The sequence below is a fragment of the Amblyomma maculatum genome, chromosome 6, assembly GCF_055883805.1.
Source record: "Amblyomma maculatum isolate TAMU_Amacu chromosome 6, ASM5588380v1, whole genome shotgun sequence".
Lineage (NCBI taxonomy): Eukaryota > Metazoa > Arthropoda > Arachnida > Ixodida > Ixodidae > Amblyomma > Amblyomma maculatum.
The window spans coordinates 175435648-175460232 of record NC_139349.1 but is presented as its reverse complement, the minus strand read 5'-3'; the positions used below and the strand labels follow the sequence as shown (position 1 = coordinate 175460232).

At 47.1% G+C, this 24585-nt stretch overlaps 1 protein-coding gene across 2 annotated transcripts in view; it reads right to left on the bottom strand.

The window, feature by feature from the left end:
• Positions 1–4556: 4556 nt before the first annotated feature.
• pio (zona pellucida domain-containing protein piopio) overlaps positions 4557–24585 on the bottom strand; it is a 112579-nt gene continuing 92550 nt past the window's right edge. The window contains exons 6-10 of one of the 2 annotated variants that reach the window (XM_084607703.1): positions 22927–23093; positions 20634–20715; positions 19859–20021; positions 10226–10394; positions 4557–9946 (exon numbers count right to left, since the gene is read on the bottom strand). In XM_084607703.1, coding sequence (XP_084463829.1) covers positions 9720–9946; positions 10226–10394; positions 19859–20021; positions 20634–20715; positions 22927–23093 — 808 coding nt within the window. In that variant the 3' untranslated portion in view covers positions 4557–9719. The remainder of the gene's footprint in view (positions 9947–10225; positions 10395–19858; positions 20022–20633; positions 20716–22926; positions 23094–24585) is intronic. The other variant, XM_084607704.1, reaches the window with a different exon arrangement.

The window sequence follows — 24585 nt, the reverse complement described above, 5'->3', positions numbered from 1 at the left end:
GCGCCGTAAGGGAGGGGAGGAAGGTGGGTATGAAAGTGGAAAGAGGAGTCGTAGTGGAGGGCTACGGAGTAATTTCGACCACCTGGGGATCTTTAACGTGCGCTGACATCGCACAGCATACGGACGCCTCTTCGTTTCGCCTCCATATAAACGCAGCCGCCGAGGTCGGGTTCGAACCCGGGTACTCCGGCATAGTAGTCGGGCGTCTTACCACTGCACCACCCCGGCGGGGCTCATCGTTTCGCCTCCCTCTTGCAGACCCCTCGTGCAGACAGAAAAGAAAATAGAGAAGAAAGAAAAGGAAGAGGGAGAGAAAAACGCGCGCCGCAACAACAGCCGTCGTCCATCACCGAAACGGTGGCGGGTGCAATGACGGCCTACAACAGATAAAACTTCTGTGGCAGGGTAGCCCCCGCCGCAAGCGGCGGTGACCTACTTGTTCCAGCCCCATCAGGGGAGACAATTAAGGGGCGCTCGATGTACTGTCACGACAGGTCATGACGTCACATGGTGATTAATGCATATACACCAACATCGTGTTTACAAACAAAGGAGGCGCTCGCAGCGTCGCAGCAGACTGGGGGTGAAAAATAGGGTTAGCGCCCTTAGGAATACATGGAACCGAAATATTGCTAAGCAGTTTTTCATTTCACGAGACACCTATGATGTATTTATTCGGTGCAGAGTAACCATGAACATCCTAGAACCGATCGTGAAAACATGAAATCTCATAACCGAGGGGAAGTATTTTTAAAACACCGCGAAACATATGGGGGTGCGAGTTGGGAGGGCGACCTATAAAAACACAAGTAAACTCAACTTACCGCAGCATTTTTCTCGTTTCGCAGAGCACCAGAAGCGGTGGCCGGTCGTTCGACATTGGCCAGCGCTTTGAAGAAGTATGATGTGTCATTACGGAGGCGGTCTACTTTTAAAACTCCCCGAATAATCTATGTAGTGAGATCCCGACACCGCCAAAATGCTCATGTAGCGAATCATGTAGTTTTGTTTATAGTCGCATATGCTGCATGGAGTAAATTAGCTTGATAATACTGTCCCTCAAGTGATACATCCCAGACAGAATTACATTTAGAAGGCAGTTGTCAAACGTCGTGCAAAATACAGACCAAACAAGAGTCGCGCATTGCAGCAGACGACAGCGCAGATGGCGATACCCACCGCGGCCGCCTCCAGCTCCAGAGCGTCTGCTAGCGACAGCGTGGTGCATTGCCGTCTGCAACTGCGCGCGGCCAGTTTATCGTGCTGTGAACGGTCCCGCAAGTCAGACTTGCAGTACTTGCAAGGAAATATAGTGCGCCATGCAACATGATGTCGGGGCGTGATACAAGACGTTCACCAAAAAATGAGAAGGGTTCAACGCTGCTGAATCGAGTAAAATGTTGTGGTAAGTTGTGTTTACATGTTTCTATGGGTCGCTCTCTCAACTCGTACCCGCATACGTATCGCGGTATTTTAAAAATACTTCGTCTCGTTAATGAGATTTCATACTTTCGTGATCTGTTCTAGGATGTTCATGATTGCTCTGTACCGAATAACAAGATCATAGGTGCGCCGTGAAATTAGAAAATTCTTTTGAAATTTTCGGGTCTATGTATTCCTATGGGCGCTAAGCCTAGGTGTCACCCCCAACCTGCCCAGCTGGTCGACAGAAGTGCCACCGCATCACGCTTACGTCACAGATCGGTCTATTGGGGGTATTCACGTGACGTCACAGCGGACGTCAGTATGCAGCCGACGCCATCTTTGCGTCCTGTTCTGACTAGTACTAGTACGGGGCGGCGGTTAGCTTAGCTGTTCGTGCGTGTCCGTTTGCTGTGTCACTCTGCCTCATGCCAGCACTGTTGTTATGAAAACTCAGTCGGTATCACGAGTGACAGTTCGATTTATCGGCAAAGTGTGCACGATGCGGACTGAGACTTAGCTGTACGAAACAAAAATTTGGTACCGACCCATGTGCAGTCGATATGCGCAACTGCATGGTAAGCGTCGGCCTGTGCCCACGCATAAATATGTGCGACATTCATGAATTCCTTGTCCTACGGACGAGCTTCGTCACAAGAAACTAATCGCAAGCCTACTTACCACTCGAAGAACGCAACCACGTTACAGGCGGCTGGGTAAAGAACCGTGGTTGAAGCAGACGAACTCGCTCTTTGTGCAATTACGTGCGTGCCGTCCAACGTTTATACCAACTAAACCGCTGAGTTTTTGTAGCTGATATTCTGCATAGAAATGGCGTTTGGTAGTCAGTATCTTTTATACAAAACGTTTTTGGGTGTACTTGCCTCAATCGATCAGAAGAAGTCTGATGTTTGCATCGTCCATGGCGGTAAGGGAGCAAAAGAAACCGCTGCCATAGGCCACAGCAATGACACCGGTGGCGCCACCTCGTTGCCTTGCGTGCTCGATATGACTTTTTGCAACAAAACTCTTGAAATACAGCGCAATTTGGCGAAGGTAAACCTAATTTGTTATTAGAGATAAATAAGTTTATAAAGCTCTTTAAACCTTCTGCAAAACAACTCTGCCCGCCTGCGTTCCTTCGCCGAATCTGCATGCGGTCTGCTTTGATTAGCAGCCGACACAGATGATGCGAACATCCTTGTTTTGATTGAATGAGGCAAGTACGGCAAACACAAAGTTTAGCGAGCACTCTTTGAAGGATTTTATTGCAGCAAAACACGACGAGGAGGTGTTGGCGGCGCGCTGCATGCATGCGCATGACTGGAAGCGATACATTGCCGCGCTGCTCTTTTACCGGGAATGTGTCTTCCGAGTGCGTGAAGAACAGCCGTGCACGGATAGTGACAAGAGCTGGCTGCTAGGGCACATTCAGAAGATTCCAGTCCAGCCCATTTTGACATGCATTTCTTATATTCCATGATACTTGTGCGGTTGTGCCGTACCAGCCATACGTGACGCCGCATCTCGGTGAGGCGTCTCGTTCGAGTGGAGTTGTGCGTGTGTACTTCCGGAACCTTAAAATACCGAGATCGTTCGCGCAGCTCTTCAGCTTTCATTGTTTACGCTGTGCACGCGTCTATTACAGTCTACGATAGCTCGATAAACAACATATATGGCTGCGGATGCCACTGCTTGTAGAATCGCACGACAGTACTTGATACGTACGTTCGCCCTGTTCGTTCCGTGCACACAAAAATGGCCGACTGCGCCTCAATTACCCACAATGCACCGCGTACGGCGCATCAGTGAATATCCCCTATAGACCACACCGTGTTTATAAACAAAGTTGGCGCTCGTGGCGTCGCAGCCGACTGGGGGTGAAAATTACGGTTACCGCCCATAGGAATACATGGAACTGAAATATTTCTAAGCAATTTTCTAATTTCACAGGACATCTACGATGTCCTTATTCGGTGCAGAGTAACCGTGAACAGCTTCGAACATATTCATGAAAGTATGAAATCTCATTACCGAGTCAAAGTATATTTAAAGCGTCTCGAAATGTATGCGGGTGCGAGTCGGTAGCGCAACCCATAGAAACACATGTAAACAGAACTTACCGCTACATTTTTCTCATTTCGCAGAGCACCACAAGTGGTGGCCAGTCGTTAAACATTGGCCAGCGCTTTGAAGAAGTATGCTCCGTCATTGCGGAGGCGGTCTACTTTTAAAACTCCCCGAATAATCTATGTTCTGAATCCGGACACCCCCAAAATGCGCATGTAGCGAATCGCGTAGTTTTGTTTACAGTCTGATATGCTGCCGCATGGAGTAAATTCGCTTGATAATGCTGTCGCTCAAATGATACATCCGAGACAATTACATTTAAAAAGCAGTTGTCAAACGCCATACTATAATATGGACCGAACGAGAATCGCGCATTGCAGCAGACGACAGCGCAGTTGGCGATACCCACCGCGGCCGCCTCCAGCTTCGGAGCGTCTGCTAGCGACAGCGCCGGTGGTGCATTGTCATCTGCAACTCTGCGCGGTCACTTTATCGTGCTGTGAATGGTCCCGCAAGTCGTCACACTTGCAGTACTTGCAAGAAAATGTAGTCGGGCGTGATACAAGACGTTCACTAAAAAATTAGAAGGGTTCAACGCATGCTGAACCGAGCAAAATGTTGCGGTAAGTTGAGTTTACATGTGTTTTTATGAGTCGCCCTCCAAATTCGCACCCCAATACGTTTCGCGACGTTTTAAAAATACTTCGCCTCGGTCATGAGATTTCTTACTTTGGCGATCTGTTCTAGGATGTTCATGGTTGCTATGTGCTAAATTACGATATCATATGTGCCCTGTGAAATGAGAAAACTGCTTTGAAATCTTTTTAACATTTTTTAGGAAAGCTCAACCTCGAGGGATGTGATAAGAGAGGCAGAAAATAGTTTACGAAGGAAATGCGGTGAGGTCTGCGGCCGTGAGGCGACCACGTCTGCTGCTCCACTCCGGGGAAAGTGGAAGGTGAGGAAGATTCAGAAAACGAATGAGGGGTAGGATGTCATAGTACGCGAGAATGCCTGCGAAGCAGATGCCTCATACGGGGTAAATAAAAAAAGAAACCACATGATGACATACCCTGAAAGACATTTTATTTGTTTTCACAAAAAAAAAAAAAATAAACATCACGAGTAGATGTACACAGAAATAACCACATTCTGTACACAGTGGGCCATAATCATTCGTGCTACGAAATAGTTGCCATGGGCGCAACGATACGCCCGTTAAGTTGCAAAAGAAAAAAAAAAGTAATAATAACGAAGACGCGGGAAAACAAAACAAAACAGCACAGGCGCAGTCACCCCCGAAAGCAGTAGAACATATGTATGACTCAGCAAGAAAGATTCTTCTGCAGCAGAGCTGCTGCCTCTTGTGCGGGACAGGCTATTTGCAGGCTCTACAATTGTCAAAAATAAAAAAATAAAGAAAACACTGAGCAGGACAAATCAGTACAAAATTCGCCCTGCTAGGGCGCGGAACGAAAGGAGCATGTGTGTTGTTCCAAGAAAGAAACTTCGAATAAGGCAGCAGGCAGTGTGGCGTATGTCTGTGGTGGCAGTGGTAAGTCTTGTACAGCACAAACGAGTAACTAAAACTTAGGGTAATCTAGAAAAACGGCAGTATGAAAAACCGCTGCAGCTTATTTAATCAGCGTGAGTGGAGTAGTGGCCTTATTTACTGCCCATGAATACAACGGCTGACCAGTGGTGCGATCTGAACGCGTCGGAAAGAAATGTATATACACGGGGCATAGTGGAAACAATTTCGCCGGATATTCTCTGAGATGACCGAAAGTGGCGTTATATACGCTTCTTTGTTTTGGGGACTGAAGGAGGTAACTGTAGGTATGGCAGTGATGTTGACGAGCACTGTTACTATCCTTACATTGCGCAAACAAACGAGTGTGAACCGTTCCTTCCCAGGCAGCGCAAACCATCGTTCCAATATTGGAAGGGTGTTAGCGCACAGTCCGTCTTTATGAATCAGACCAATACATTACCAACACACTCCAATAGTGGGCCAGGGGTTCACGCTGCCCGGGCTACATCCGGTCCGAACAGAACGATCGACAAGACAGCGCCTTCCATGGCAAGGTTCGTTGTGAATTACACGTAACTACGAGTACAAGAGCGCCACACCTCAAAAAACGTGTATGCTATAGAGCTGGCTTCCTGTATGCTAGGGCTAACGATGTCCACGCTGCCAAAGCCAGTGGTGATGAGGGTCGTTGCGATACAGTGAACGGGTTATATACTTTTCTCCTAACTTTGAGAGTTAGAACTTGCTCATCTCACATAAAGTGAAAATGGGGGCCTGTCACAGAGAAAGAAAGTACGCATGCAGTCGATTACCGTTAGCTTAGAGGACAGTCAACAACAAGCACACTGCTCTGCTGCGAGTCACGCAGCAGAGCGTCTCCGCAGCCATTCTCCAAGGGTGCCCCCAACTACGCCTCACGAGCCGTGGTCCAGTCCTGACACGCGCTGGTGCTGCTCCTCCGTCGCTGGCACGCGAAGCTCACTCTGCGGTGCGTTTTTCAGCTAACGTTTGGTTCGCACCTGCCGAACAGAGTGCGTGAAAATAGCAGTACGACCTGAGACAGGTTCCGGATTGTTTTCGCTTGCATCTCGTTTTTATCGTGCTCTCCGACTTCACGAAACTATAAAGGTAAATGGGATTTAGCAAGCCATAGCGACTGAGGTTACGAAGCTAGTATGGTTGAAATGTTTGAAATATAGTCTGCATTCATGGGCTGGTGCTAACAAAAAACCGAGGGCAACGGCGTAAATTAGACTGCACGCGCGACTCTCACCGGTGAGCTTCAAGGCACTCGCGCAGTGACCCAACACACGGCTCGCGAGAGCAGTTATGTAGTGCCGCGCACCCGCACACCGTCGAAAAATGGCTGGCGTGGTTCGTATTTTACGAGGTATCCACGGCTCGTAAGATATATAACGTAAAATAATTAAAAAAAGCAACTGGAGGACAAACGCGGTTACAAATAACTCTGTAAAAAAAACGGACTTTGACTACGGGGACGCACTGAACGAAATACAGGGGCCCGGTCACCGGCTACACCGACAAGCACGGATGGTTACGGCTGGAAACACTAAATGAGAACATGGCGGGCAGCCCGCATCAGGCGGACACGAACCGCGCATGTGAATTGTACAAAAGGACACGGAAGAAAAAAAAAATAAAGCCTGGCTGGTTATAGAAAGGGCCGTCACTCGGCATAAACATGTTTGTATAGCTTCCCGACCATCCGAAAGAGCGTCGCGTGCGCACCAGAATGCGTAGCCTAGCAACTACCCGGGGACCACTGAGCGATGCGCTGCAGTCTACAAAGTACGAGGCAGCCCTTACAACCAGTCCTTGAGCCTAAGTGAGCAAACACGACTCAAAGCCCAGGGGGCGTCAGTTAAGGTAGGGCCAGCTGAGAGTTTGGGTATAGGTGAAGGTTAACCAAAATATTAAGGGACAGTCATTTAAGAACATTAAGTTGAATGTAGAAAGAAGAATAAATTTGATTCGACCGTAGTACGTCAGAACGTGCAGCATAATTGCTGTTTCGGTGACATGTACTTAAGGTCAAATGACTGTCTTTTTTGTTCTTTAATTTGAGGCAGGCGGCTCGCGTACTTGTACTGAGATTGTTGGGTGAGCATAAACAAAGCAGAAGACATGCGGCAAATGTGTGCACGGCATAAAGATAGCACAACACGCTTGAAAGCTCTTCTGCAATGTTGCAGTCTTGCGTACTGGTGCAGCCGACTGAAGTGAAAAAAAAAAAAAAGAACCGAGACAAAAGGCGAAGCATATAGGCATATCAAAATCCTTTTGGCACGAACACGTTCTACAGCGTCTGTATGTGCGCTCAAATAAAACGGCTAGCTGCCTACAGTGTGGGCTGGACGGTTCATCGGCGGTCGCGTTAAGTGTCAAAGGCGCCCTACGCATCGCGCCGTCTCCGCAACTCGCAATAATTATACCGCAATAAATTAAGAGAGCATAGACGTAACGTATACAAAAAAAAAAAAAGGGGAGATTCCGGAAAATGTATTCGTTCCTTAACAACGTGGAGTGTGCTTTGTGCGTCAGGAGTTGAATAAATGCCTCTCGATCACCACGCCGGGCACCTTTCCATGCTTGGCTTCAAATTGCCATTTGACGCTGAATCGGTGTGTTTCTTTCGAATATTTTGCCAGTTATATGCATGGCCAGATACATTTGGGACAAGGGGAGGGGATAGTGTACCACGAGTAAGCAGTGTACTTTGTTCATTCTAGCATAGAGGCTGCAGACGTTTGTTGCTTTCTCAATATTAGAAAACCTCTAGCGCTTAGGTGTCTTGACTCAGCGTACGAATAGCTCGAGCCTCAAGAATACGGCGCAGTTTATTCCGTGAAAGACGTACTGATGCCCTACTCTCACATTTAGAAATACATGCGATGTTCCATCGTAAGAATTCGCTTACACCTACGCAAGCTCAGAGTTTGGAAAGGCCGCAATAATTGGCACCGAATAAGTAATGAGCAGCTGCATAGGATGAAATAACTGCAAATTACGAAAAGGCTATTGAAAGGTATAATTACAGGAAGACATTACATTTATTGTGCCAAGTTCTTCGTCATACCTACTCATGCCTGCTAGCCACTTTTCTAAGCATTTCTGTTAGCAGTCGAAAGGCAAGTGCTGGGCTTGATGCGTATTTTAAGCTACTTTTGAAAGAAATGTCAGAACCCACTGCGAAACAAAAGCGACTCGCGCTTGGCAAAATCCAGGAAATGGGCATATTATAGGCATAGTAACGAGCGCAGAAAAGAAAAATCTAGTGTTATGGCAACAGAGGAACATCAAACCTGTTTTTCGGTGCGCTTCTTATCAAAATTCTGACCGAGGTTTCTTGTTCTGGTTACGTAGGCTATGTTTACGACATGTTGTGCTGTGGATGACACCGATTTTCTTCCTGTGTATGGTCGTTTTCAAAATAAGTGGCAACCTGTGAAATAATTCACGCAATGCTTCATTTCAAAACAATCTAATAAGCTTAGACAGGAATCTAGACCGCAGTAATGTGTTTTTGCTTTGCAAAAAACAACAACAAAAAAGACAGCGACTGGGTTTGGATGCAGTAGCTGTACATTATACGTGCAGGACGGTATTGACATGACTGAAAATAGCGAAAAGTAACCAGACGCTTTTTGTGGCATGTATTTCAAGCGTCCTATTGCCTCCAAATTTGGACATGTTACTGAGGCCACTGTTGCATTTACTGATTTTTCAGTGTGTGTGTGTGTTTGTGTGTGTGTGAGCTGCTAAAACATATAAACCGTGCGAACAGTAGCTTTGTTTTAACAAAGCTGTACGCGGAGAATTAACTTTATTTAGCCAAGCTCGGCAGAACATTGGGACAAGCCGTCACACTTTCGAGCAGTTGCGATTGCACAGATTTCCCGAAGGAATGCTTTTGTTCCCGCAATGCAACATAAATTCTTCTAATTTGGGCACGGCCTCATCGACGGCATTAAACAATCACCGGGAGCAATTGTTTGGTAAAATAAGTTTTGTAGATAGCTGCATGTACAGCTGGAACGTGAGAAGAGGAGAACAATGCTGACAAAACTGCTGTTTTTCTCTTTTTTTTTTAACAATTTAGCCGGGAGTCACTCGGCAGGCTGCAAAGGTACAACTTCATGTGGCAACTGAAACAATTTGATGCCTATCGCAGAGCCTTACGTTTGTATCGGTTCAGCAAGGCGCGGGATGAAGCAAAGAGGAACCAGGATGCTGAGCACCAAGAGAAATGAGTCCAGGCTCAAGTAGCCATCGAAACCGAAGGCGGTAACACATGTTGTACCTCAACTTCGGTGTCCGCACTCTTCACAGGAACATTATGGTGCTTCTGGTTAACGGCGGTTAAATTAGAGCTGCGTCATGGAAGCATCTGGACGCCAGCTTCAATCAAAGGCGCCGTTTAGCGGCGCCTTGTCACCTCCAGAATGTGCGTTCTTACACGGGGCACGTCGCTTGTTTCAGTCGACAGACGAAGATCCCTTTTTTAAGACGATATGCGCGTACGTTTTGAGAGCTAGCACATTTTGACGGGGGTGGCATTCAGCAGTTCTGTGTTCGGCTTGCGACTGCTGAAGGGTGCGGCCCGCGTACGCGATGTGCCGAGCGTCTGGAGCGGCCTCCAGACGTATGCCCGCGAGTGACTCCTGGTGGGCGCCTATTCCCTCGAGTACCCGTGGTTGGAGTAGGGTCCCGAGTAAATGGAGCTTCCAGCGGTGCTGGATCCCTTCCTGCGGCGACGGCGGTGCAGGATGCAGGCCACCAGCAGCATCACGGCCAGCATGAGCAGGACGCCCGCGATGGCGATGCCGATGGCGAACTTGCGCGAGGACACGCAGAAGTCGTGGTCCGAAGAGCTGGCCGAGGAGGTCGGCCGGGAGCTCACTGCGAAACGTGGACAAAAAGGGAATGTTGCAGACAGATGTACGGGCAATCGTAACGCAGCCTTTTATCTCCCCCTTCGATTCTATTATTTTCCTCAACATTCTTTTTCAATCTTTTCCTCTCGAATTCCCCTTCCTACACAGAGTAGCATGCCAGCGAAATATAAACGCCGGCAAAATTCGATGTTTTTCATTAAAGGGCGTCTCTCTCTCTCTCCGGGAAAAGAATAGCGGGAAAACGAGACACGCCGGCGTGACTAGCAAACTTCTCGCCGCTCACCTTCTGGGTCCTCGGAATCAGTGACTTCGTTGACGTACAGTCCGGAGAAGACCTCGATGCTGAGGTCGCGAACATCTTGCTCGGACTTCTCAAGGGCGGTCAGGTCTCCCTTGGCCTCGACGTCACGTCGACGACGCACGTTATGGCGCACGTCACTGCAGTCAGGCGGCTACGTGGTGCAATGAAAGAATGGAGGTGCGAACACTCAATAAATTAATTAATCAACGTTTATTCGGAATCACATAATGATACCCCGTTAACCTAGTTTATGGCAGAGCGACTGCTCGTTTACCATGGCCAAGCGCAGCGAAATTATGGGGGCGTCGATTCTAGGATCTATGTTTTGCCACAGCCAGGTTGCCAGGTTTTGCTAGGTTTTGCCACAAAGAGCCAGGTTTCTGTCAATTTCTGTGGCAAAACCTGGCTCTGGAAACCATGCACACTTGACCCCCCCCCCCCTTTTTTTACTTCAGTATCATCACGTGATACGTCAAAGGCCCCATATTTTGCAAAAAATGCGGCGTCGGCGTTCTCGGTGTTATGAGCGAAAATTCGCAGGTATGGCTCTGACATGTGGCTGGGCACTGATTGCCTGGTGAGTTTTGTGACGTCACGCGATCTCATGACAACGATGATTTGGCAGCAGCTGCCAACTTTGGTTTCAGACGGGAGAGTGAGATCAGAATCTTGCCTTTGCAGGACTCTTGCATCATAGTCATACACGCCACCGCTAGGCTACGCAAGCGAGTTCGTGCGGATCGGTTCAGCCGGGCTTTGCATCTCGAGTGGTGGTATACGACGGTATGCTACACTGTAAGAAATTTCTGTTGAAAAAATGCAGAAATTTCGGGGCAGCTGTTTTGCCAGAAATTTCCTGTTCTGCTGTTTCCAATTTTAAAATTTTCTGCGATTATATAGCTTTTTCTACTTGCATTACCATCAAACAATTCCTGTAAATTGACAGAAATGAGCGGCTATTTCTGTTGCAGCTAACAGAAAATATTTATGATGCATATTTCTTTTCATTCTTCTGTAATCTCGGATGTTTTTCTGCCTGTAAAAACAGAGAAATTACGTACAGTTTCATTTCTGTGTCATAAAACAGCACGTTTTAAAGACAGCGCCTTACTAGCCCCATTACACGAAATGCAATCGATGGCCCCCATAAAGCTGGCAACAGCCGTTGTCTAGCTGTGCATATAAAGCATGCATAACAGATGCCACTGTAACAGGGAGCCACTCCTCCCTCTTTTGGCCCTCTATATGCTCATATGCATCAATAACGAGCCCAAATAGGGTGCCATGAGATATCCTTTTCCGCATCAAAACTGCTACGTTACCGTTCTTCGAGTGGCGCTTTGATGGGTGCCATACCATCTCGCTTACTAATTACCATGCATTTACTATTCAAGTAAGAATCAACTGATTCTTGCTTGATTCTTACTTGCGGCAAGAAATTGAACAGGCGACATATGCGCCCCCAATCTTTTGCTTTCCATTCAAAGCTCGGGCTGGAAGACAGGGAATTACTGATTTTTTTTCCCCTGAACATGTTTTCTTAAATAGCCTGTATGGAAACAAAAATTTCCTTAAAGGTGCTTACCATTTCACTCACATTTCGTACAGTGTAAATAGCATGTGTGAGATATTATAGGAACAAATTAAGTGATCAATAATTTAGCGAGTAGCAGAGTAAATGCGTACGCGAACAAGATTCCGTAAGGACGACTGGCAATCGGGAGCCATTAACACAGTCGCCCTTAAAGATTGTCGCCCCAAATATTCATTGTGCCATATTTATTCGCAAAACAACTTCGCTACCTTCATGTCCGCATCGGTAGCAATGTAACTATTGACGTTTGCTCACGCGCACATGAAATGACGAGCAGTCGTGCTTGCAGAATTTGTAGCAGCTGCCGTGTTGCTGCAGCGCATCACGAATTGCGGCATTTTCACGTTTCTCTAGAGAAGTAGCGCGCCTATAATACGTATATCTCTTTAAAACAGATGCTTGGGCAAGTTGGTAACTCATTTTGACCGGAACAGCGCGCACTAAGACACAGACAAGAAGAGAGACACGACACACACGAGCGCTGACTTTCAACTGGTGTTTATTGTTTGGAACGAGGCACAGTTCCAACAACACAAGGAAAACAACCATCCTTCATAGATTCATAGTTCATGCATGTCACACTGAACAAATTTCATTTCTAGTACATCGGGCCCTATTAATTGTCTGTCCGTCCATCCATGTATTCTCGTCACCTACATTGCTGTCGCCGTATGCAACGCTCGATCATTGGCTTTTCTTGAAACGGAAAAACGTGTTCCAACGTACGTTCTGCAGCTGTTTGGAGGATTCCAGCCTTCGCAGGGCCATTGCTCAAGAATTTGCCACATCCTGAAGGCTGAATGGAACAGACAAGCTCGGTTTTACAGGCGCAGTCTTTTTCTTCTGCTGCAAAGAACCGAAGCCCCACCACATAGAAAGAAGAAATGGAAAGAGCTTTCTGATTTAGCGAACACTACGGCTGACTTCTTGTGGCACCAAACCCTTTTCCAGCTCCGGGCATCACCGGCCAGAAAGAAACACTCGACAGAGAATGTAATCCACACCGCAGGGAACGTGTCGCTGCCAACGGAAGTGCGTCGTGTTCTCTCCCAGGGGCCAAAGTACGCCACGGAACCCAAAAGGTCGCCCGCAGAACTTCTGAGCATGGTGAGGCAGATGTCCAGGTTGGCACCGGTGGCAGAATCCGATAGGTGCGTGTCTGAAGGAGTTGATGCGCTTCTGCGTTGCAAGGCCCCAGTGAACACCGTCTCGGTTCGGCGAACTGTCTCGTATTTGAAGGGAAATTCGCTGCGTTTGCTCCCAGCCGACAAGGAAGGGGGATTCCTAGTGCTACCCTCCCATTTGTACGTCAAGAAGGGTAGGGAAGCTATTCAGTCTTCGTTTTCTGTGGCCAAGAACCTTAATCTGAAAAGAATTAAAGCTAAGGCCAAGAGAGTGTGCAAAAAACTAACCTTGATCTCTTAACGAAAAAAGCCGATAAAAGTGAAGGCCTTAGTTTACAAGTGTTTTTTAGCGCAAAAACCCACAAACCAGAGTGTCCGTTTCGTGTGATCGTATCTGAGAGAGGCACATGGCAAAAAAATGTAGCCGTTTTTCTAAAGAAGATCTTAAATTCACTCACGTTGGACGATCCTTTCCAAGTAAAAAAATCGCAGGATGTAATCCAGTTTTTAGAAACTAACAAGAACAAGGGACTGATGGCCTGCTCCTTTGACGTCAAGGACCTATATTATTCACTACCACATGACGAGCTCTTCGCGTGCTTAGAAGAATGTATTGACCAGCAAGGAGTAATTGAATTCCAAAACAAGAACGGCATATCCGCCGAAAGCTTTTTAGAACTACTTCAAGTGTATTTAACCTCTACCTTCATTTCCTGGGATGGTGAGTTTTACCTGCAAAAACGAGGAGTTTGCATCGGGTCATGCATAGCTCCCGTGCTTAGTGACTTGTTGTTAGCACAAAAGGGTAGAATGCGTCAAGAAAAAATGAAAGGGTCAAAGGTTGTACAATGTTTTCGATATGTAGATGACTTTCTCGTTCTTATAGACTCTAATGCGGAAGAATTTGACACAGTCTTTACGCAGATCAAAGCTAACTTTGTAGAGTGCCTTCATCCCCTCATACTAACTACTGAAGTGCCAGAAAACAATGTCATCCAATTTTTAGACCTCAAACTCAGATTAATGCACCATCACATGTGTTGGTCTTACCAGCCACGAAGCAGAAAGCCATTGCTCTCTTTTACGTCATCTCATTCTAAGCTGGTGAAACGTGCTGTGGTGAAGTCATGCTATCACAACGCACTTAACAAATCCTGCATGCACTCCATGCAAGATAGTTTCCTTCTCCAAGCCGATCGGCTCGTTAAGGCTGGTTATCCCAAGCAGCTACTAGTATCAGTGTCCGAATCTATTCTCAGTAGCTTGAGCAAAAATGGAAAAGGGAAGCAGGCAGATTCAGAGACGCGGAAGGAAAAAGAAATAATTACTGTTGTACCTTACATTCATCATTTCTCCCACAGACTAAAAAAGATAGCGAATAGAGCACGAGTTAAGGTTATATTTTCGGCTCCAGATAAGCTTGGGAAGATGTGCAAAATGGTTAATACTGATTTCGTTCCCAGAGATTGCGACATCAAGCATAAAAATCGATTCGTGTCATGTGAAGAAGGTGTAGTGTATGCCATTCCCTTGTCATGCGGCAAGCTGTATGTGGGTCAGACGGGGAGATGCCTCAATGAACGCCTGAAGGAGCACAATAATAATGTGCATAACACAGTAAAAGGGCATCTCGGGATTCATTGTAGAGACTGTGAAAACAAAACTTGCCACCCTGACTTCACTAGCACACAAAATGTAAGTAAACACAGTGACGAATTAACACGCGAAATAATCGAAGCAGCGCACATCGCCTGGTCTAAAGACGCATGCGTCAGTAGCCCCTCTTTATCGATCAGTTCAAAAGAATTGGCATTTTTAGTGAAGGGAAAATGATAATGTTGTTATCGTCCTTGTTCAGTGTGACATGCATGAACTATGAATCTATGAAGGATGGTTGTTTTCCTTGTGTTGTTGGAACTGTGTATATATGCCTCGTTCCAAACAATAAACACCAGTTGAAAGTCAGCGCTCGTGTGTGTCGTGTCTCTCTTCTTGTCTGTGTCTTAGTGCGCGCTGTTCCGGTCAAAACGTATATCTCGTCTTGCTGATTGTCATCGGAGCAATTCTCCTGGCGGCTCTCAGCTCGCAGCTCCAATCGCAACAGGCGGGCACTCAGTCATCGCACAAACGGCAAGACGTCTGCAGTAACTATACAGGTTACACGAGGAAAGCTTGGCAGAGGCAGTTCACCGAGAAAGTATTCACCGCTTGCCCGCAAGGTATCGAGCGATAACGCGCACACTTCGCAATACGCGCTCGCCTGCCTACAGCCAGACAGGGGAAACCCCTCCATCCGTGACCTCAATAGGGCGATCCATTACGTGGATTCCGAGAAATGTGAGGAGTGTTTCCCCGCGGAAGCCCTAGGCAGGAAGGCTAACCAGTACACACAGAATGCAGAGGCCTGAGAGAGTAAATAACGCGTTCTCCCTGGCACGCTATGAGCGCTTTCTGGGAGGGCTCGTCCTGTCTTACTGTATTACGAAGTCTGTTTTTATTTGTGCTCGCGCAGCAATTTGACTGTCAACACCGGTTGTCTGCTGCCCTCGACGACTAGATTCTGTTCGCCCGCCTTTTAAAGGAGAGCGTAATAACCGGGCGAGACTGGTTCATCCTTTTGTCATCAGGCAGCTTTAACGACCCACTCCAGCAACCTTGAATTCGAAAGTGCGCTACCATCTGTGCCCCTATGCAGCGATGCCAAGCCATAGAACTCTAAACAAGCGCGTCTGCCAACGGTATATGGAGCTCACAGCATTAAAACGCACTTGGAAAGGTGCCGGATCGTGCGTGCTAAAACGCATGCTGTGCTTTGTTGCAACCCGCAGTACGAGGTCGGCTTCTTTCTGCTCTACCTTAAGGGAGACAACCCTTATGCGGTGAAAGTCAGCACTGCCATAAATTACAAGTTCTGTGGAAACGAATCGCAGTTCCTTAAGCGCTGTATGCAACTACCAACATACGGGCCGGGCCCCTGTAATCTCCACGGGGGGGATACACACCACTCGCTCGTTGCGAGGGGCTGTCTACTGCAGCGCGCAGGCCATTAGCTGCAGGTTTACAAGTCATTAGCCAGAAACGCGAAAAAGGAAGTCTGCGTGCGGCGTATCGATGGTTAAACGTGCCACCTGTTCCAGAGGCCTCGGAAGAAATGGGCAACGCTAGAGAGTCGGCTCTTGTTTTCACTTCTGCAGAGAGGCTAGCAATGTAGTACGTTTTCAGCTTTAGGAGGTCGGACTCCTTTTTGAGGAATGCAGCTGAAAATTCTCGACAGCACACCAGGCCATCACAAGTATGTTTACGCGCGAGGATCAGCGTCGAACATGTAAACTATACCCAGAGTTGAACGTAAAGAACTAGGAGTAATTTATCACTTGTAATTAATTATAGCTTTTTTTGTAATTTTGCTATTAACTGTTTACGTTTGGAAACATTAACGTCCAGGGTAACACGTTTACTTTTCCCTTTAGTCGGTTACTGGTGATCAGTTCATGCTTTTTTTTTCGTTCCAATGGCGTGTAGTGATCAAGCCGTTGCGGCTTTCAGAACCTTAGGCTAGCGCGAACTGTGGTGCTAGCAGGGATGCCTTCATCATGACAAAGCTACAACGGACTGCTGCGGCGAAGCATCGTCACAATTCCCTGCGGCAGTGCAAGTTTAGAGAACTATCTTACGTCCGCTGTTTATCGACTTATTTTGATTATGCATAGCTTGTATTTAAGAGTGCTTATGACCCGAGCTGAAATTTTTTCGATTATTTTGCGAGCGATGCGCGCAAATTCGCAGGAACAAACAGAATACAAATTCTAAAGCGGGAAGGATTTTCTACCATTTGTGTCATGTCATGTGTGAAAAAGTGTGGAACGCGAGTGCGGCGTGCAAAATACAAATGTCCACGGTCACTCTGTTTGGAACCCTGATTTTGAGTTTCTTCACACTCCACCGCAAAACGCGTGTCTTCACGATAACCTTGCAAAGATTATGGCACCTAAGTGTTTTGGCCATCGGCACGCCTCCTGAATGCAATAAATACAAGATCGAGGTTGAATGGAAAACCAGGGACGAATGAGCGGTCTGCCAATTCGAGCTACACCGACGTTTGCCAGATAGCGAGTTATGCGATGCAGTACCCGCCCGCCAATACGTCTTCGCTTACGCTAGCAGCTCATACAGACTTAATTTCCTGTTATACTTTGAAGCACCTTTTTTTGTAGCTGCTGCTAGGGAAAGGCAGAGGCGCCAACATCGAGCGATCATATGCCAAAGAGTGAGTCGCAATGCTATCTTAAAGACGCCTTGTTGGCCTGCCCGGTATGCTTAAATATAGGATTCCGGAGCAGAGAGCAACTCACGTATATACCACTTGCCATGCTCGTAATTTTCCGAGGCTGTGATGCGAGGGTCCTGTGTGTTCGAATGATCACCTTACCCTCCCATATGGAAGGAGCTGCCAGTTCAATCCAATTCGACAATGTCATATGGCCTCGTAACGTCACAGAGCCCGCCGACCAATGGTGCTAGGCCATGCCACCTGCCGACTACCACCTGCCAGAGCTATGCTTTTGTCCTCACGAGGCTGCGAGGCTTCAAAAGTGGGGATGAAAGGGTTAAGTTCTTTAACTGCTATTGGAACTTCCTAGACGAATGCTCACCATTTTTTAAGCTATGGGGTTTGGAACGGGAGTTTCAAGAGTTCCAGTGTTTTTAACCAGCCAAAGCTAGCGCCCCCTCGTTAAAAGCCTGCCGCTCGTGATTTTTGTAGGCTGCGAGGCGTCAAATAGTCGACGCTGCCGATGCTATCGGACAGTTGTTTTTTTCTTTTCTTCAACGACATGCGGGTAAGAACGCTTCCAGATTAAGACGTTCGTATCAGCAGTGTAATCTCGACAACTTTAGCTGCCTTTCTCTTGTTTGCTTCTATGTCGAAAACTCAGCTAAGGCAAGCGCTGAAGGAAAATAGAACACTGCGTGCACCACACCCTAACATATAAGTGCCATGCTTCACAGACATGAATTCGGAGCATTCACATCATGTGCCTATATCACTACATTTTCTTTTAGGTGACCCAAAGCTGCTTGGATACTTATAGTTTGGGTTGATCAGATCCTCCCCCAAGAAAGTCTGCCCACTTTAGCTGATCTTTGCCAAACTAATTTGCTTTACATTTTCGTTTGTAGGTACTACAAGACTGAGTTGTATTTTATCTGTTATGCCAGGAGGTACCGCTTGGTTGGCGGGCGAACGGTCATAGTTGGTCGGTAGTAGCGAGGTCAGTCCTCGAGCCAGTACAGATTCTCCGCCAACATGAACATTCCCTCTCGAATTACCGCCTAGCTGTCTTCGTTTACCGACAACGGCTGCAATGCCATGAAATTCAGTAAGGTGGAAAGGTAGGAAAGGAAGGTGTTGGATAATTCCAGTGAACAGGAAACAAAATGTGGCCAATTAAGCTAAGTTGGTCAAATACGATGTATGCGCGCTAGTATGTCCGATTAAGTTTCCGGTTTGACACTTGGGCTTCAAGGTGCACAGATAGGCGAAATCGGTAATTGGGGACATTAGTTTCAGAGCAATAAAAATTTTGGGACCGCTCAACGTATCGTACCAGCGGAATGCGATAGCGGTATCTCCTGTATCCACCGTGCATGGACAGAAGTTGAAGACGAGTACATGTAAGATAAACAAGAGAGGTTATCGGTTGATATCACAGTGACCTGCGAGGTGGATCTATTCGCATCGTCGTAGTATAGTCGTAGATGGAAATCTTGTCGCGGCCATATTTATTACAACGTAGCTCTGTTCCTTCCACTGCAACTCCCAAGTTCATTCATTTGCACGTTTGACCTTGAGCCGCTGGGGCGAGCTGACTACGCCATTACCCGCTTCTTCGTCTTCCGTCCGTAGTACTACCCGAGGTCATCGAGCGATCTTCCCGACCATGGACACGCAGGCTGTCATACCATGTGACTTGGAGAGTGTGTGTGTGGGGGAGGGAGGGAAGGGCTTCAGTTTCGCCATGAATGAGGTATGTACCGATCTGAATGTACCAACGCCTCGAAGCTTATTCTGATCACCCAGCCAATATAATTCACCGAGAAACAGCATCCAAGAGAACGTGCGATCGTCTCGAGGCAAAGACCGACGAAGAGCGAGAAGCTTGCATAGAAAAGAAACTGCAGTATTACAGTGTATACATTCTTAACAGAGCTTATGCTCGGATAAATAGATTTAACCGGGATAAGCCACCACAATTTCATTTTACTTGTTTCAAGGTCAGAGGGACCAACACAGCCACCGACAGCGGCTTTTCAGCGCAGTGGGAGCTCTGGACTAGCGCTCTGAATGTTAAGAACATCCTGGATGATGTGACAGCGTTAATAGAACTCTCCCTCGCCCCCCCCCCCCCCCCCCCCCCCCCCCCCCCCCCCCCCCCCCCCCACCCCCTTGCGGATTCTGTGTTTGCGTTTTGCTTCTTTCTTAAGTGCTGTTGCACATACTTAGCTACCACATTGTGTGAACGACCACCCGACATAGATACAAATTAAGCTGCGCTCTAACCGAGCCGTATGCCTGCCTAGGGGCAGCGCTTATCCAGCTCGAGATTCAAGGGTTTTCGCTCCTATCCCCGTCTAGCCTTCCCAGCTCAAAAGAGCTACCCGAGTTGGCAGCTGAGCTGTACTGGTATAATCAACGCCTGTCGCCAACGCGGCCATGTCACGGTTTCGCGGCGTCACTCAAGCGCCGGCCAATCAACGTCGACTCCGGAAACGCGTACTAGGCGGAAGGAAGCTCCTTCTTGCTAGAATAAGATGGAAGGCTGCTCTTCATCAATCCTACTTCCTCACTGCCTACTTTATCGCGGAGAAATGGGGTGGCCAATAGTATGGGTCACGTACCACGTCGTCGCAGCCGCCGCTGGACTTGAGGCAGAGTCGCACGTTGCACTGGTAGTAGACGGACGAAGTGTAGGGGAACTTGTGCGCCTGGAAGGTGACCGAGGCACGGGTCTTGTTCAATGTGTACTCGAACGGGCCCAGGATCTCCGGGTCCACGGGACACCTGCGCAGAGAGAGTGCGTGCCTCTTGTGCTATGCGCGCGAGATGCTGCTTTGCAACCGAGCTTTCAAGCCACCGCGCCTCGAATAATTACGAAGTGACAGCGAAACAGCAAACATTTTTTTGGAGCTAGCGTTATATTCGTATAACATTTGGTCGCAACGAATGCATCTATCGCAAGTGCTGTAGTTTCTTTCTTACTTCCTGTGTCGTTATGCTACTGCCGTGTCTCACCATTCAAAATAAAACAGACAGATAAGTTTCTTGCACTGTACGTAAAAACTTTCTTTAAATCAATTATCCAGAACCACTGATATGAGCTTATTTATTAGCATCTGATGGTAAATTATGTAATAAATCTTTGAAGTTAACTCCCTAAGAAACCTCAATCAAGTCCTGTCCATAAACTCGTGGCCTGCACCTACTCTGCCATAAAAGGGTACCAATTTGGCGCCCTTGTCGTTTGGAGCCCGATGAGATCAGAAACAGGCAGAGCTTCGAAATGTATTTGGGCGAATGGGTGCCTCCCTTCAGGGCTATAAGAGATGTCTTGGCAAAGTCATGGCAGCGTTGCTTACAACCCGTAGAGTTTTTTGCCGAGGAAATTTGTCTCACCCTTCGTTGTTGATGAGTGGCTGCTCTCCCCAGTTGAGGCCGTCACGCACCAGACAGTTCGTAACACGCATGCCGTAAGTTTCTGAAAAAGAGGAGGACAAAAATGGCAATGCTAATCGTCTTGAGCTCCTTCAGACGTTTGAACGCGTTCGAGATATGACGTCCATTCTGCCATGACGCCTTAAGGAAAGCTGAGTTCTTTTCCTTGATAGTTGGACGAATTCAAAGACTCGAATGCATGAAATTTTCAGGGTGAATCATCCCATTTAGTCAGTTGGACGCAACACTACGAGTAATGGGTTGCTTTTTTGATCTTGTTTGATTTATAGGCTTTAACATCCCAATGTAAGTCAGGCTATGGGGACGCCATAGTGGAGGGCTTCGGATATTTCGACCACCTGGGGTTCAATCTTTAACGTGCGTCAACATCGGACAGTGCACGGACGCCTTTGTCCATTAAAAAGCGGTCGCCGCGAGCGTAATGCTGACGTAATCGCCAATCACAACAGCGACGAAGTTCAGGTTTTTCCTTCGTGCATGGGATGAGTGCGGGTAAACTTGTTAGGATATCATTGTTGTCGAATTTTCATATTTCAGCTGGCTGCGCTCACATTCTGCTTGCTGTATCGTCCGCCAAACAACGCATCGCGAGCTATTTTGGTGTTGTTGGTTTTCCTGAAACAACAGCTTCCTAGCCGGAAACGTAGCACCCCTACACATAACATCATCGATGCGGTACCAGCTCGCTGCTGTTCGCTGCGAAAAAAATATGAATGACTACTCACTTTATTCGGCTATTGTGCAACAGTTTCAAATGTTAGCAATGAAAGAATCCGTGTTCTTTACCTGCATTTTTCGTACCTTCGTCATCTTTAAGCTCGTCGAATTTTGAAAACACTTCAGTCAGCCTTGGAACTCTGATAATTTAAGCAGGTTTGCAGAAACAAGTATTCTTTGGAACATGTAGTTCATTTTCAAACAAAGTATAATGTGCATACATATATAGCACGCCACATAGGCGCTTACTCGCTGCCTACTTAGTGAGCACATTCGCAGTATATTTTATTGGAGATGAACACTTCGCACAGGAGGCCTCCACCCGCTCTTTGCACAGCGGGACGCACAAGCACGATCCTGTGCAAACTATAAAGCATATTGAGAGTCTGACTGGCTCCTTTTTTTTTTTTTTTTGTCAGTGGAGAGATATGCTCTTAGGCCGGGAGAGTTTTGGATCATGATTACCTTATATGAAAGAAAAACAATGAAGTCAGTAAAGAAGTTCATGGCAAAGTATGCAACAGCGATGATAATATAAAGCTTAATCGAATCCCCCAACGGCGAGTGGAATTCGCAATAGAGAGTAATTACTCACTTGCTCTTTTAAAGCTTTATAGCCATATGACTGTGCATGGATGGACTTTATTGAGCAATATTGCTCCCTACTGACAAATACAAAAGATCGCCCATTCTAGAGCAAAATGTAAGCCGCTCCACGATCCAATGAACACTGGAGTATACACGACTTTTATGCTTGGGGCTAGATTTATGTACAATAATTTGCGCCCTGTTCCAAGGGCGTTATCAAGCGTTAAAGCTGTTCTAACTGATCATTCGGCAGCTCTGGCTGGAGCAAGGCTATATGCACCAGTGCACATAGGGGACCGCTGTATGGGTATGGGTAGGGAATCCGGTATCAGGTATCGGGTATAGGGTATGGTATAGTATGGTATGGTATGGTATGGTATGGTATGGTATGGTATGGTATGGTACGGTATGGTATGGTATGGTATGGTATGGTATGGTACGGTATGGTATGGTACGGTACGGTATGGTATGGTATGGTATGGTATGGTATGGTATGGTATGGTATGGTATGGTATGGTATGGTATGGTATGGTACGGTACGGTATGGTATGGTATGGTATGGTATGGTATGGTATGGTATGGTATGGTACGGTATGGTACGGTATGGTACGGTATGGTACGGTATGGTATATGGTATGGTATGGTATGGTATGGTGTGGTGTGGTATGAGTTTAGCGTTCAACTGCTGCACATGAGGAACACCATGGTAAAGGCCGCTGCATTAATCTTGAACCACTTGGTATTTTAACGGCACTGACGTCACACAGCACATGGACACTTTAGTTTTTTTTTTTTTTTTGCACTTCGCCTCCACCGAAGTGTGACGTCGCAGCCCGAATATATGATCCGGAGTCTTTACAGAGCTGAGTGGTCACAGCAATTAAGCCGTCGCGGAGGACGGAACCGTTCTAGAAGTGTATGTACTCACCCTGGTAGTCGATGCTGATGACAAGCGTGAGCGGGTCTCCGATCTTGACGTTCTCGGCGATCACCTCTTCCTCGGAGTCGCCAACGAAGATCTTCATGCTGCAGCCCGGCATGGGTGCTGTGGCTACCAGCGGTGTGGTGCCCAGCATGCTGCCGTAGAAGAGGGAACTTTAGTCAGGGCTGGGCACGTCTGCCCTTTCACACTCAAGCTTCTTTTCATGCATGCCGGGAGGAGAGGCTGGGCGGGGGAGGGAGGTGAGGAGTCAACGTTCTCGTCATGCTCTACATGCATGGGGTAGGGATTTGTCGGTTGGGAGCGCGATCACTTAAAAGCCGCCAGTATATGTACTGTTGCTATTACTGCTCAATGTACATTCTTCTTGTTAGTCATCCTTCCGAATGAAAGGAAACCGTCACAGCTGCCGTCGAAGACTGCAGCAAACCGAGCTTGAAAGTTACAGAACTTCGGGAGCTTTTTTAATTGTTTGCCCGTGAGTACAGCCCCAATATATAACGTTCGTGGAGTGATGTGTCTGCAAAAAGTATGGATAATGTTTAAATAAAATAGCCTCTTAATCTCACCATTCGTTTAAATTTGGGAAAAGCGTAAGAAGAGCTTCGAAAATAACCTGCAATCAGGAAAGAAGGTTTGATGCCACTATCGTTAAAAACGCTGAGTTGCTGTCTCACATCATTGTCATAAACCTGCCGACCATCGCTTGTGCCTCGATTACGGGAAGTAGTAATCTCAAATGGCTCAAACAACACGTGCAGACTGCAGCGGCTCTTATATTTCGTAAATAAAGCAGCTGGCTTGTGACAATGCGGTATGCGCGCTATTAGCAGAGTTTTCTGCAACTGCTAAAGCTTTATTATGCGATATTGCATGCGGTGCCCGCTGGATGTTTTCCCGGCTTTGTGTTCTGTCCCATTTGGTGAGACGCGGGCTTATGGGGCAAAGGTTGTGTGTACTGCAATTGATGCACATCTACCAGACTGATCACGTTCGAAGTTGAGCGATGAGATCTGGCACAGAACTCTACTAGCTAGTTGCTCCAGACATCGATTCGGTGACGAACCGTTAACCACCTCATGTATGCACAGTGGGACACCCTTGGTGTCTGTGGCATAAGTGTCTAGGGCGTCAAATCTCATCAGCTATTAAGTGTTGCTTTTTGGATAATTTTTATTTCTTTCATTGCATGCTCTTGGATGGGCTCCATCAAGGACCTAGAAAGTATCACATAAAGTATTTCATTTCATTCAATGATGATATTTTATTTCCCACTCGCTTTCTGCGCGAATGTACGAGCTTGTTTTCAGTCCAACCCATGACAGGCGCACAGACTGTTGTATAGGTAGCGGTGCTTTATTCTCCGAGGCTAAAACGTTTTCCCCTGTTAACAAAAAATGTAAGAGCGCCTACTGGCCTCACAGGAACTTTCTCATTAAAGAATATAAAACGACTGCTCCCTTTCCCCTGCCCTAGCTCCACTCCGCTCATGACGATTCGTTGATGTGTTCGGTTAAGAAGGCAATGAATGTGGTGCCCTCCCAACGGCGACATGCGCCGACATCTGAGTGTCTTCCTCCGGCGGCTCAGTTTCATGTCATCCACTCAAGGCTTCGGAGACAAAAAGGATTAGAAATGGTCATTCGT